At 37.6% G+C, this 15152-nt stretch overlaps 1 protein-coding gene across 1 annotated transcript in view; it reads right to left on the bottom strand.

The window, feature by feature from the left end:
• Positions 1-591: 591 nt before the first annotated feature.
• LOC148279023 (uncharacterized) overlaps positions 592-15152 on the bottom strand; it is a 61570-nt gene continuing 47009 nt past the window's right edge. The window contains exons 3-7 of the mRNA XM_088230556.1: positions 11349-11483; positions 7138-7291; positions 6083-6300; positions 5476-5589; positions 592-3607 (exon numbers count right to left, since the gene is read on the bottom strand). Coding sequence (XP_088086682.1) covers positions 3374-3607; positions 5476-5589; positions 6083-6300; positions 7138-7291; positions 11349-11483 — 855 coding nt within the window. The 3' untranslated portion in view covers positions 592-3373. The remainder of the gene's footprint in view (positions 3608-5475; positions 5590-6082; positions 6301-7137; positions 7292-11348; positions 11484-15152) is intronic.

Genomic DNA, 15152 nt, shown 5'->3' with positions numbered 1-15152 from the left:
CGACACGGTTGATATGAAATATTTATTTAAAAGGGTGTTTTCACACCAGAATATTTCATAGTCCCTGGACTGGCACCTGAAGCATAAGACTGATCATCTTACCTTCATGTAACAAAAATAATCAAGATACGCTGCGATTGGTGTACCGACGCAGTGCCCTATGCACCATTAGGTGCGGAAAGGGAATGATGATGATGATGGTGATGTCAAACTCCATAAGAATAATATATATAATTAAGATAAACATTAAAAAAGTATAAAATTTTGTTTAACAGACCTTTTAAGGCATTCAACGATTTCGGCCTCGTGGTGTAGTGGTCAGCGCATTTGCCTACCGTGCGAGAGGTCTCGGGTTCGATTCCCGACTTGTTTGACATTGATATATTTAAAAAAGGTGTCTTTACATTAGAGTATTTCACAGTCTCTGGACTGAAGCGTAAGACTGATTATTTTACCTTCATGTAACAAAATGCAGATCCCCATGCACCATTAGGTGCGGGAAGGGAATGATGATTATGAGGATTCAATGTTTTTCTAATTTGGAGCGAATTTAAGTCATTAGATTTAGAAACGTTTTAGAGAAATTAGATATTTTGATAGAAACAAGATGATTTTAATAGGTATTCGAAATGATGAAATCAGGCGAGAGTGTAAATCTGAGTCAAGTATAATTGATAAGATTTAGAAAGGGTCTCGGAGATGGTTTGGTCACGTAGAACGAATGGACGACGAAAGAATGGTAAAACAAGTATATATGGCGAAAATTAACGGTAACGTGAGACGAGGACGACCAAGGAAGGCGTGGCATGATCAGATAAACCAAAATCTTAAGTCTGGTCATGTCAAAAGCAGACAGAACCGAAGGGCATGTATGACAAGATGTATGAATGTGGAAGAAGTTAGGAATATATGCCAGGATAGACGTGTGTGGCAGTCCATTCTCTCTGCCTACGCCTATGTGGCGCTACTATGGCGTGATGGTAGTAGTAGTAGAAGATGATTTTACATAAAAATGTTGAAAAAACGATTAAAAAAATAGTTAAAAGATTCTATAATGATAGATACAAATATCCTTAGTAGTATATGCTTTCTCAGCCTTAGATTCAATTGAGAATAGATTAAAAGCTAATAGAAAAACAGGTTTTTATTTTAAGTAAAAACAGAAAACTCAATAAAATAGATTTTTTAAATTAAGACATTGATTAGATAGATTATAGGTTAGGTTAGGTTAGGTTGTCGGCCTCGTGGTGTAATGGTCAGCGCGTTAGCCTGCCATGCAAGAGGTCTCGAGTTCGATTCCCGTCGTGTTTGACATGAAATATTCATTAAAGAGGGTGTTTTGACACTAGAATATTTCACAGTCCCGGGACTGGTACCTGAATCGTAAGACTGATCATCTTTACCTTCGTGTAAAAAATTGATCAAGAAACGCTGCGATCCGTGTACCAATGCAGTGCCCTATGCACCATTAGGCGCGAAAGGGGAATGACGATGAGAGCTTAGGTTCGAGGGAACACAGAAGATTACTCGGGAAAACGAAATAATTTTGTTTATACGGAACAATGGGTATGTTAAAACATGGGTATAATGCGTCAGAGTAATAATGAGCTACATACAGGCTTTTGGTTTGACAACAGACGTGAATCGGTTCGTCGCTGCGCTTGCAATACTTGACAGCCCATTATTTTTTCTGTAAACTATAGCTAACTTCGTGATTGATAATCCCAGGACGATTTTTGTCCGTACGGGGGGCTCTATAGCAGTAGCGCGTTATTGCTCTGAAGTTTCACCGATGCAATTTTGCCGAATTTCCGTCATTTTGAAAATAGAATGAAATTTCCACGCTTACTTTTAAGGGGTTTTTTTAAGGCGATTTTTCCGATATTTTGCCACCAAGCAAAGAGAGAAGAAGATTGTCTCGAGATGCTTTTTTTGTAGTCGGAGGCAAGTCTCCCATGCGCTGGTCTGACCAGATAAAAACTGCAACGGGCTCTACCTTTGTGACAGCTCTTGGAAATGCACAGAGTACTCCACGGCGGTCACGATCCTCAGTCAAGAGGGACTGACTAGGAAGAAGAGATGAGATTAGGTAAGCATAATTGGGTGTTTCTGAGAAATCCCCAGAAATAAAAAAACTAGAATCGGCGGGCAACAAAACCTATTTCTCCTTGTTGCCTGTGTTCAAAACTATTGTTAGGACTGTATCGGTGTACGGATACAAGGCTCTGACACTGATAGTATAGTCCACTGAAGCGCTGGCCATATTTGATAGGAGTTCTTCGCCGAATCTGTGGTCCCGTGAAAAATGAAGATGACTGGCGCATTAGACCAAATGATGAATTGTACAGCAGTCATAAACCTCCTAGACTACTTGAGACGGGCTGGACACGTACAGAGATGCCAAATGAGCGGTCACCTGAGCGATTCATAACTGGACATCCAGGGAGTAGAAGGATTGGAAGATCCAGGCTGAGGTGGAAGGATGATGTAAATAAAGATGTAGCGGAGCTTCTACGAAAGGACAGGCGGGGTTGGAGGCAAAAGTTGAAGGCAAAAGGCAAAGGCCAAGGCTCAATTTGGGCCGTAAAGCTATCGAAGAAGAAGAATAGATAAGTGTAATTTGATTTCAAATAGAAGTTATGATCCTTAAAATATAGCTTGATTTGTAAGAAAAAGTGACGACATAACTTTGTAATGACGTCTAAGGAGTTATTTATATTGACACACGAAAAATCATTTGTATCCAGCGTGTTTATTTATAATTATAATACAATGCTTGACACATAAATCAACATAAATATAAAAAATCAGCTTTAAAAATAAAAAATAAATAAAATAAAGTCAATTATTAACGACGTTTTTACAGGGTTACATCATTTTGCAAAAACGTTAAAGATGTGACCAATTGATCAATGTAAATTGATCGAATAAAAAAATAATTCATTTGATGTTGTTCATGAAAAAAGTATAAATGTCTTATTTTTTGGTGAATAATTGTGTTTAACACACTATAATAGGCTTGTTTTTGCGTTTTTATATCAATTTTCGGAAACAATAGTTTCATGATTGCATGAAAAAACTGATAAAATCGATTTGATCAGTGATCTGTAATTTCCCATCACTATTGACAGTAGTTTGACAGCTGTCATTCTAATCAAGCTATATTTTAAGGACTACAGGTAAGGCACAAATTAGGATAGGTGAGGTCAGGTAAGGTGTACTTTGAAACAGGTGAGGTTAGGTTGGTTAAAATTTAAGTTAGGCCAGGAAAGGTAATATGAGGCAAGAGATACAAAGGAGAGGTTAGGAAAAGATTCGGAGGGGTTATTTCTCAAGTTTTGTTCGAGGACAGTTTGGGTTGTCTGGCCTCGCGTCACGCGTACGTCTCCCGGAACCTCTTCTGTATGTGGTGGTAGGCGTTGAGCACTCGGCCCTGCAGGCGGTGCGAGCGGTCGGGGCAGCTGGGGGGCGCGGCGCAAGGGGTGGGCGCGGCGGGCGCGGGAAGCGGGGTGGTGTTGGCGCTGTCGTCCGGGTGGCAGAAGAAGGCCACCGAGTGGCGGCCGCGCGAGCGCGCGTAGCACTGCGTCGGCACTATCACGCGGTGATTCTGGAAAGAAAAAGATATTGATTTGTATACACATAGTAGCGATAAGTGAAATATTTGTTTGCACGGTGGTTTTTACTGAAATATTTCACTATCCCTGAACCAGCGCCTGAAGCGTAAGACCGATCATCTTACACCAATGTAAAAAAATGATTGGAATACACTACATTTAGTTTACAAAACTATTGTTAGAATGGTGGTATCGTATTAGTGTGAGGTGTGGACACTAGCAGCGTAGTCTGCCGAGATGCTGGACATCTTTGAAAGGAGAGTGCTGCATGAAATCCTGGGTCCCGTCATTCACGGGACCCAGGTCCAGACGGGATCCAATAATCTACATCTCAACTTAAGTTATGCAAAAGCTTTGTTACTATACGCACGTAAACATTATTCTCTACCTTCCGTTACAAATACAAGAGTTACTAGATACTCCACCCTGATGCTGCAAAAAAATAAAAAAATAAATACAACCTTCGGTCAAAGAGGATTGACCTACCACTTGGTTAAAGTGTACAATCTACTTCCATTTCTCTAAGGACAATGGATAGTGGAGGTGGGTTGCGCACGGATCGATGAGTGGATCAAGCCAACTATGTAAAATGTACGCACTGTTTATGAATTTTATTAATTAGTCTATACAAATTGGTTATGTTTTTTATGAATATTTTTGTTTTTTATTTTGTTTATTTTGTTTATTATGTTAATTATAATTGGGTTAATTTGGTTTAATTACGTTTTTTTTATTGTTCTTACTTTGTTAATTTTTTTAACTTTGTTAAATATATTTCATAACTTTGTTAAATATTATTATCTAAGGCATGTTTCACATTTTTGTAAAATGTTTCCCTCGGCACCCCAGTGAGGGAACATTATTCTGTATAAAAAAAAAAATACACACAATGTAAAAGTATAAATAAATAAATAAAATAAAGTAAGCGCAAGGTTATGAGATTTTTTCGTCTGGAAAATCCAATCCTATACGACTACTCACTGAACGATGAAATATTATCATCTGTGTCTAGTATACGAGATTTGGGTATACACTTTGACACTACACTTTCTTCTTGTAGTTCTAATGCCAGCTAACTCTAATGTATGGGAGCGAAGTATGGAATTGGATAAATGATGACGAAAGTAGGTTGAATGCTGTCAAAATGCGATCCCTCAGGCGAATGTATGATAGGTGCACAAATGTCGAGATCCGTGAAGTGTGTAAGGCTGAGACATGCATCATCGACAGAATCAAGAAAGGGGTGCTGCGTTGGTTTGGACATGTAGACCGAATGAACAGCGAAAGAACGGCTAAAAGGATCTACGATGCGATTGTTGATGGATGCAGAAAACGAGGAAGACCGAGAAAGACATGGCGCGATCAAGTCCATCAAATACTTGAAGATGGACATGTCAAAAGTAGGAATAATCGGCGTGCGTGCATGAGAAAATGTATGAATGTAGAGGAAGCGAGGTCTGTATGCCAAGATAGAGTGTTATGGCGTTCTATCCTCTCTGTCTACCCCTACGGGGAAACGGTGTGATGGTTTGTTTGTTTTTGTTTGTTGTTTCTAAACTTTCTTTTTACAATTCATATCGAGACAAATGAGTCCGGCATAAGGGCCCTGAAAATTATGACTTTGGAGATCGACATCTTTCATATCATTGAAACTATGTTTAAGAGGCAAATACTCTCGCTATTGGAGAGTTTTATACATTAATGATGTAGAACCATTGCTCGAGGGTTCCCAGTTTTATATTTTGTCCCAATATAATGCCTTAAAAAATTTGTTATTTGTAATGTTATATTGATAAAATAAATTAATCGGAATAATTCGAAATTGATGATTCAATAAATGAATAGATAAAACAAATCTCACGAGTGCAGGGTAACGATCCTGAGTCCATGCAGCAAGCAGCTCTCCCGTATTGACAAGTAAAGCTCCGGGAAGATGGCCGACTCTCTGCCACTGTTCGGAGCACGGGAGCTTAACCTGCAATGAAAATACAAACATTTAGCCCCTTTATACCTCGATGGAGAAATGACGTTTCAGTATATAGCATTTATTTATTTATTATATTTACGGGCTAAGCCAATTATAACGATTACCCTTACTGTCCTAAAAACTTACATATTACCCTCTCTAAAATGTTCTCCATCCCTGTTGTAATATGTTAATCAATTCTGAGCGCTTTTATATAAAAAACTGTATTTTTTTTTTTTTTTTTTGTTTATTTTTCCATACTGTTACATATTATGCATGTATTAAATTACATATTTTATACATTATATTTATTAAACATTAGAAGAGAAAAAGAGAAAAAATACATATTCTAAAAATAAACATAGCCTTAAATTTGGAAAAAATGCCCACAAAGACTTAAACGTCTGAGCGTGGGCCATTCCTATTAATCCTGTTCTGAAAACAGTGTCGACAAAGATGAAAATATAAGATGCATATTGATAGCGATGGAAGAACAAGTCACCTCTAGGCCTCCCTCGCAGTCCTGGGCCAGCAGGGTGAAGGTGCCGTAGTCCCGGTGGGCCCCGCATCGCGTGTAGGGCTCCGGGGCCCACTGGCCCCCCGGCTGGAGGTCCTCGGGTGGCAGGGCCGGGTAGTACAGAAGGCGCAGGGTGCTCTGGTTCTCATTCCTCCCGCTCATCATGCGCGAATGCCTCTCCAAGAAGTACGTCGGCACCAGACCTGAACAATGATAACGTTTCAATCGATACTTTAGTTTTTCATTCTGTAGCTTTTTTTACTATAATACTAAAGTTTCTTTTAGTTTTTCCAATGCAGTTTCAGTCAGTGGCGACCTATGGTATAGTGGGCTGGGGAGGTTGCGCGGCGTCTATCATGAACCCCCTAGTAAATATGGGAAGCGTGTTTTCAAGAGATGGAAGAGTAGAAAAAGTTGTTGAAAGGAGAGTGAATGCGGGCAACAAAATGAAAGGTGCACTAAGCACAGTAATTGCTAATAAAAATAAGTCAATCGAAACTAAACTGGCAGTGTACAATGGAGTTTTGGTCCCGCCGACACATTTATAGATCACATTTCAACCGCATTCACCCGGCTTTCATCCTTCCTCTGCCAATTCCATGTTTCACTTCCATACATAAGTGTTGGGACTAAAACTCCGTTGGGCACTGCCAGTTTGTCGTTACGAATGATGAAATCAGGCGAGAGTGTAAATCTGAGTCAGGTATAATTGATAAGATTAAGCAAGGGTCTCTGAGATGGTTTGGTCACGTAGAACGAATGGATGACGAAAGAATATTAAAACAAGTATATATGGTGAAAATGAACAGTAACATGATACGACGACATGGACGACCAAAGAAGACGTGGCATGATCAGATAAACCAAAATTTTAAGTCATGTCAAAAGCAGGCAGAACCGATGGGCATGTATGACAAGATATATGAATGTGGAAGAAGTGTGGTGGTGGTGGTGGTAGTAGTAGTCCGAAATTCCGGTTCTATTTCACTCACCAAATTAAATAATCAATAGACACAAATGACTGACAAATTTTACATTACCTAGAGCAACAGCGAGGGCCTTGAGCAGCAGGCTACTGAGGTTGGTGAAGTCGGCAGACAGAGCCCCCACCTTCTCCCGGAAGTCGGGGATCAGGTCGCACTCGGGAAGCTCGCTCTCCTTCAGGGTGGTGATGTTGAAGGAATGCCGGTACTCCTGGACAAACATGCGTACAATTAGCTGCGTGTGGAAAACACTCGTTCGAAAAATGCCCCACACAGGCGCCATATCGCCGTTGCCGTGGAATGATGCAACTTTGAATTTAAAACATTTCCACTCGTAAACACAGCTCCTAGTGCGGAATATACATTAGAGTGGGCCGATGATGTATGAGGTTTTTTATTTTTTTAGACATCAAAGTGAAAGGGGTCTAAAAAGTTGCATTTTGGATCACATTGAACGTAAAAATTATTTAAAAAAATATTCCATACTACTTTTGGCCCTCAACCGAGGTCTGAAGTTTATCACTGTCTAAACATTTTGTTAATTATCTATATTGATAAAATTATTTTGTGTTAGTAAAGAAATAACTTAATCACATTACAAATTCGAACGCGCTTTAAAACTACCGAAATGGAAAAAGTTTACACTCCGCGGAACTAATTCCGTCGAGCGCCTGGCTAATATTGACGAAAACAATGGCCTATCAAAACGATGCTACCCATTTATTACAAAACAAAGTGCAACTCACGCCCTTAGATGCTTATTTAATAATATTTAATGCACATTATAACATTTAATTAGTCTGATTTTCTTAATTAACCCTTTATAGGTCTGTGGCAAATATACATGCCACTTTCAATAAAGGTCAATATCTTTACTAATTTCCATCTAAATTTATGTTTATGTACTTGTTTCGTTAGGTAAACAGACAGTGATCAATATAAATGTCATTTTTGGTACAAATTGAAAACGGTGGTGCAAGTGGTGGCAAAAACAAAATATGTTTCACTTATATTTGCCACCGAACATCCCCGCGTGGAACTTTGCGCTGTTTGGACTTGTCTCGACTTGTTTCTCTGTTTTTTTCGATTCCAAACCGTCTTCAGGGAGAAAACAGGTAAGATTTATATTCTTTAATGATCATATATTAGTATTAAATACTAAAAATATATTTAATGTTCGTAATTTTAAGCTTTAATCGGCTTTAATCAAGTTTTCATCAAAAATGCGAAAAAAATGGTAACTCCTATAAAGGGTTAAATACGAAATGACAGCCGGTTTACTCCAAAAAATCCGACTTTTTCGAAAACTTCAAGCTCTGGTTGAGGGCCAAAAGTAGTAGCGAATATTTTTTTGGATATTTTTGCATTCTGAGTAATCCAAAAGGCAACTTTTTAGACCCCTTTCGTTTAAAAATTCGGAAAAAAAAAATATCAGCCCACCCTAATATACATGTTTGTAAGTTAACACGAGCATATGATTCTCCCGTCCCTGGCGAGCGATCGTCTGGTTCTCTGTGCCAGCTGAACTCAGGGTAGGTCCGCTGTGTGAACGTCCTCAATTTCTAAATTAATGCCTCTATCATCATTGTCATTCCGCTTTCCACACCCAGCGGTGCGGGGCGTTGGGCACTACATTTGGCACTACACTGTGTAACATTCACCATTCTGCCCATATTTGAACATCGATATTCCTTCAATTCTTTCATCTGTTGATGTTTGTGAAGTTAAAGAGCTGAAACCTTTATTTATGCGGGTGAGATTCATCTAATTGAATCATCATTGTCATTCCGCGTTCAACACCCAGCGGTGCGGAGCATTGGGCACTAATTTTGTAAATCAAATGCAGCCTATTTTGATAATTTATAAAGAAATCGAATAATTTCATTTACAATATTTGAACAATATTTTGAGTTTGTCCAAATTTTTGTAGACAAGGACTGGATTCAACTCCCTGGGGAGCTGTTTATATTAACATTTTACAACAGAGATGAAGAACATTTAAGAGAAGGTAATATAGAAGTCTAGGCATCTACAGGGCTTATAACCTGTCAATGGCTGATTTAAGTGGCCACTTTACACACTGTGTAGCATTCACAATTCTGCCCATATTTGAACATCTATATTCCTTCAATTCTTTCATCTGTTGACGTTTGTGAAATGAAAGAGCTGTTGTAAATACTGTTGATAAATCCACCTGGTCCATGAAGAAGTATGGAAATTGAAAAAATAACATTAGGCGTTGCCTAGTATGTAGGTGAAATAATTCAATTAGACAAATCTAACCCGCATAAATAAAGGTTTCAGCTCTTTAACTTCACAAACATCAACAGATGAAAGAATTTAAGGAATATAGATGTTCAAATATGGGCAGAATGGTGAATGTTACACAGTGTGTAAAGTGGCCACTTAAACCTGCCATTGACAGGCCATAAGCCCTGTAGATGCCTAGACTTCTATATTACCTTCTCTTAAATATTCTTCATCTCTGTTGTAATATGTTAATACAATATTTGAGTTTGTCCAAATGTTTGTGGACAAAAGACTGGATTTCACCCCCTCGGGAGAGTCATTTTTTTTTAAAAGGAACAACCCACTAAGCCTCTATTTTGAAGCTCGTCAGCAGGTGGGATAGAGGGGATATGGAAGGAGGTAATGAAAAATACACCACAACACCCAGACCAATTGAGAAAAAAACCTTTCTTGGATTTTTTCTTGCAACTGGCGGAAATCAAACCCGCGACGCCAGTTTCACAGTTGGCCATCTAACCAACTGCGCCACGGCGCCTGTCGATTAAGATTAACAAATTACAACAGGGATGGAGAATACCTTAAATAAGGGACTATGGAAGTCTAGCTGTAAAATATGTATACACATTTATTGATAAACAATAAAGATGGCACATTTGGTTCAAATTTAATATAGATAACCTTTTTTTAAAACAACATCATGTAGATTTTAAATGCGTTTGTGCGAGTTTTGCGAACGCGCCAGCTTTATTTTATTCTATTCTAACGGCAAATCTGCCTTTAACAAAAATTTATAATACTAACATATTTGGCTTAATAAATATTTTTTTTTTCAAACATAAATTTCCTTCTACCCAAGATTTATAAAAAAGTTAAACCTAAAAATTATATAAGATTTATAAAAAAAAAAATAACCTAAAAATTTTACAACATATTCAGTAGAAAATTTAAACAATTTAAAAATAAATGCAAAAAACAAATCAAATCATTAAATATTTTAAAGTAATATAACAAAAAAATCCTAAGTACTGTTTCATACAGCTGGGCAAAGTGAACAAAAAGTTGTATATATTATGAAATGCATAAATAAATAAATATAATTACCATTCACCATCTTTGAAAAAGTTCAAAAGGTTTGTTCTCTAGGAACAATACCCCATACTAAATATATCCGATACGTGGGAATAACTATTGCCGAGTTCATGAAGTCTGTTCAATACGGCATTACAAGTATACACTGTCCGTGAATTGTTGCTACAAAACGGTGGCACCTGTCTAGTCATTCTTGCAGGCACCCTGAAGTTGATGAGAGACAACCAGTACTCATAAGTCCCTTGATTGATGACAAAAATTGGTATATGTTAGTATTTAAATAGGTGCGTAGGATTTCACGGTCACGTTATGGTAATGTATCTTTTTGGGTGATCCCGTCTAAGTTGGATACATGCTGACGTCTCAGCTACCATTGCAGGAGCCATCTTCGCACACAGCTCCCCCTGAAGGTGGCTCCTGCAATGGTAGCCGAAACGTCGGAACGAATACAACTTACACGGCATCCCCCGAAAAAGATAATAAAAAAAATATTTTTAAAAAACATATATGGCACATCAATGTGGTAAACAGTAAACTCAAGCATTCTGAAAATCACCAAGGAATTTCCAACTCAAATCCCTTCCACTAAGGAAAATCCAGTCCCTTACTACTTTCTTAAAAATAGTTTTTGTCCTTGAGAGCTTAATACGCTCTTCCAAAATATTGAACACTCTCGTTGCGATAAATGAGAGACGTTCCTAAGCAAAAGTCGTACGGGTTTTGGGTATGACATAATTTGTGCTCTGGGAAAACCTCGTACGGACATTTTGCTGAGACCTCTCCTTGTTGTTCGACCAGAAGTGTGTAAGTGCTTCTTTTAGGTACAGTTGTCTCATATCTCATACCTTCATGTATTGGAACGAGTGTTCTGACGGGATGTTAGAGGGCGCCGGAATATTATTTTCAATGATAATTCTTAAAATACAAACCATGGTTTTGCCATCGAATCTCTCCATCCCCGGCTTGATGTAACCGTGGTTGGATGACGGTCTCCTCAAGAACCTGGTCTGGGTCTCTTCGGGAAGGGCACAGAAGTCATCTAGGCACCCATATGCGGCCTTCAACTGCAAATAGAAACAGAATATTAATATATCGCAACTAATTACATGCATGCCACGGATTGGAGAACCTTACTGGATGTCAAAAATAAAATATAAAAAATAAGTAATAATTTAAAAAATATATATTTATAGATGACAACCATGAAGTTTCGCATAGATAAATTGTCTATGTTTTTATGAATGTATGTATGTTTATGCGCATGGGTGTATGTACGTGTGTGTGTACGTACATGTGTATATATGTGTATATTTATATATATGTGTGTATATATGTGTATGTCTGTATGTATATGAATCAAAATGTGTATCCGAATAAGTTTATATTTTTGTTTGTCTGTGCTCTATATTAATTTGTTAACTATTATGATATATTAAAATGTAATTGCCTTGCTTGGAACGGGGTATGTACCCTTGTTAGCTGGGCAAAGTGAACATGGAATTGTATTTTGATAAAGAGTGTGAATAATTAAATAAATAAATTAGATGTCCATTTTTACTTATTCATCTCTTTCTCTAGGTAAGCCAGTCCAAATTGAGAGATTTACACAATCAGCGAATTGAATTTGATGGACGCATTTGCAGTCGCAGGCCGTAGGGCTGGTATTGTCTTCCACCAGCTGGTATGCAAAAATGAGAGATTTTAAATCAGAAAAATGGAAAATTCATAGGTCATTGCTTCGATTATTTATAGTTGAAGAAAAAAATGATAATATATTTAATTTAATTGCTAAAAACATGAGAGAGAATCACCCGTAGGAAGCTCGAAGAGCTACTGACAGAAGATCTGGCAACTTTGCTCGCTCCTCCAGCCCTCGCTCCCGAATCTAGTCACCTGCGGTATCGAGAGTGAGATGTAAAGAGTGCGAGACAATGGTACTCTTTTACTTCATACACCGCAACATGCGACACACTGGTAAACATTCAATTGCATAGGTGATTAATCTCCAATTTCTGATAAAAAGCTATTGCTGTGTCCAATAAGTAATTATCATTTAATAAAAAAATATCTTAACCGATGCGTAAATATATAACGGAGGAATACAGACAATTTCAACGCAGTATTTATTATATTTATAGAGATAAGTTATCAGATGCAATGTGTACTAGATACACATCACCGGGAAGGGAGGGTTAAAATCAATATTCATAGAATCACATTGTTAAGCGCCTCTGAGGTAAAATACATGACGCTATCAAATCTCGAACAACACCCTCGAATCTCGTTGTCAATTTTTTGTAGGGACACATTTCTATAAGCTGATTTCTGGAAGTATACAAAATCCAAATATACTGAAAGAGATCAGTTTGTATGTTCCCAATAATTATACTAGAGCGAGATCTCACGCACGGTTTTACACACCCAGAAGCACGCTCACTAATGCGAGTCAGAATTCGCCCATTAATAGGGCAATTCGATTGCTGAATGCTTCAGCGGATAATATGGATCTATTTTTCTGTACATATCGGCAGTTTAGCAGCTATCTACTTTCTTTTCATTAATTTCTAACTTATGTTTAAGTTGGTAGTAATTATTATTATACAACTCTATAGTGCTATCATATGATTCAATGTAAAGGATCTTTACCGACAAGCCATATTAATTGGCTTGGTGAGTCCTGTAAAAAAAACTATAATTTTAAAAATGTTTTAAAAATAATTAAAATGTAATATTGTATATAAATAATGAATAAATAAAATAAAAATAAATATGTTTACAGATTGCATTATGTGATGGGTTAAACAGCCCGTAAAGTAATGCAGACTACAATAAATTGTCAAATAAATAAATAAATATTTAAATTTATTGCAACAGAGAGGGAAAAACATTATTGAGAAAGGAATATGGAAGTCTAGGCATTTACAAGGCTTATGACCTGTCATTGGCTGGTTTAAGTGGCCACATTACACTCTGTGTAACATTCACCATTCTGCCCATGTTCAAACATCCACATTTCCTAAACTGTTGACTTTTGTTAAAGTAAAGGAGCTGAAACCTTTATTATGTCGGTGAGATTCATCCGGCTGAACCAAATCACCTACTAGGCAACGCCTGAAAACAATGAATGAAAGAATGAGTTGAGAATTTTAAACAGGACTAGAAGGTCGGATTTATTTCGACGGTCTTGAAGAGAAGATATATTCAAGGTAGTTTCTAACTCATTATACGTATATAGGTCTCTGGATAAGCCCAACCTCCAGCCTATCTTTCTTCAAAATCGATGTTGAACTGATTCAATATTCTTGATATGAACATCATAATATGGAGACCAGATAACAGAGGAATACTCTAGGTGCGGGCGAACTAGGGAACAGAAGAGAGTTTTAAGGGTATTGATATTTTTGAAGTCAGCTGTGCTTCTGTTAATAAACCCAAGAAGTTTTAAGGATTTATTGATAACATGTTCAATATGAATTGTAAAAGAAAGTTAAGTGTTAAGTATAATACCCAAATCTCGTATACTAGACACAGATGATAATATTTCCTCATTCAGTGAGTAGTCGTATATGATGAGATTTAAATGATTCCATTGTATAAAGGATGCTTTCCCTCTACTTTCTATTCAGTTTTGGCCTGGCCAGAGTACAGTGAAGAGCCCTTGTATTTTTTTCAAAATGTCGGTCGATAAAGTGCATTTACGTCATTGTTTACTTTATGAATTCGGCCTTCGAAGTTGTTAATGGGGCTTGTCCAGGTATAGCCCAATGTCTTTTTCTTGTCACGTTGTTGTACACGACCCATTTCTCATCTCCCGTTACCAAACGATGCAAAAAAGGTTCATGTTTTTGTCTCACACTCAAAACAACGCACGTTGAAACACGATCCAATAAATTGGCAGCCGACAATTGACAAGGTATCCAAACGTCGTACCGCGAAACCATCCCCATACGCTTCAAATGTCTTAATACAGTTGTTTGGTTGACTCCCATCATCGACACAATCTCACTGGTGGTTAGACATAGATTGGTGTCAATTATAACTTTTGACTTGCCGTCATCAGACTTCAATGGCCGCCCGGTGCGTGGTTGAATGAGTGAAAAATCCCCAGATCGGAATTTTGTAAACCATCTTCGTACCTGTCGAACTTTGATGACATCTGCTCCATACACCTCGCAAATGTTTTTGTTTGCCACACTCGCGGAATTGTCTTTACGGAATTCATAAAGTAAACAATGATGTAAATGCACTTTATCGACCGACATTTTGAAAAAATACAAGGGCTCTTTACTGTACTCTGGCCAGGCCAAAACTGAATAGAAAGTAGAGGGAAAGCATCTTTTATACAATGGAATCAGAAGATACTATTCATCATTTCTGAAGAAAAAAATTTTTTACCCAGGATCATAAAAAACGGTCATAACTTTTGCATCAACCTAATAGAATAAAGCTATGTATATCGCGTGGTTAGTAACAATTGTTGTGTGAGTTGATTTTCACAGAACCACAGAAAAGGCGGCCTCCGTGGTGTAGTGGTCAAGACACTTGACTCACGCACGGAAGGTTCCGGGTTCGATTCCCGGTGAGAACACAAAAATTAAAATGTGATTTTTCTCAAGCCTGGGTGCTCTGTGAATTAATTCACAACTGTAATTAGGCCTCCTGGCCTGTTGTGGTGCAAAAAAATGTAAAAATGTAAAAAATTAAAAGAAATAGTCATTTACAATTATATTACT

The sequence above is a fragment of the Micrasema longulum genome, unplaced genomic scaffold, assembly GCF_059751315.1.
Source record: "Micrasema longulum isolate JH-2025_06_02 unplaced genomic scaffold, ASM5975131v1 h1tg000780l, whole genome shotgun sequence".
Lineage (NCBI taxonomy): Eukaryota > Metazoa > Arthropoda > Insecta > Trichoptera > Brachycentridae > Micrasema > Micrasema longulum.
The sequence above is the reverse complement of the archived record's forward strand: the minus strand, read 5'-3'. Positions and strand labels throughout refer to the sequence as shown.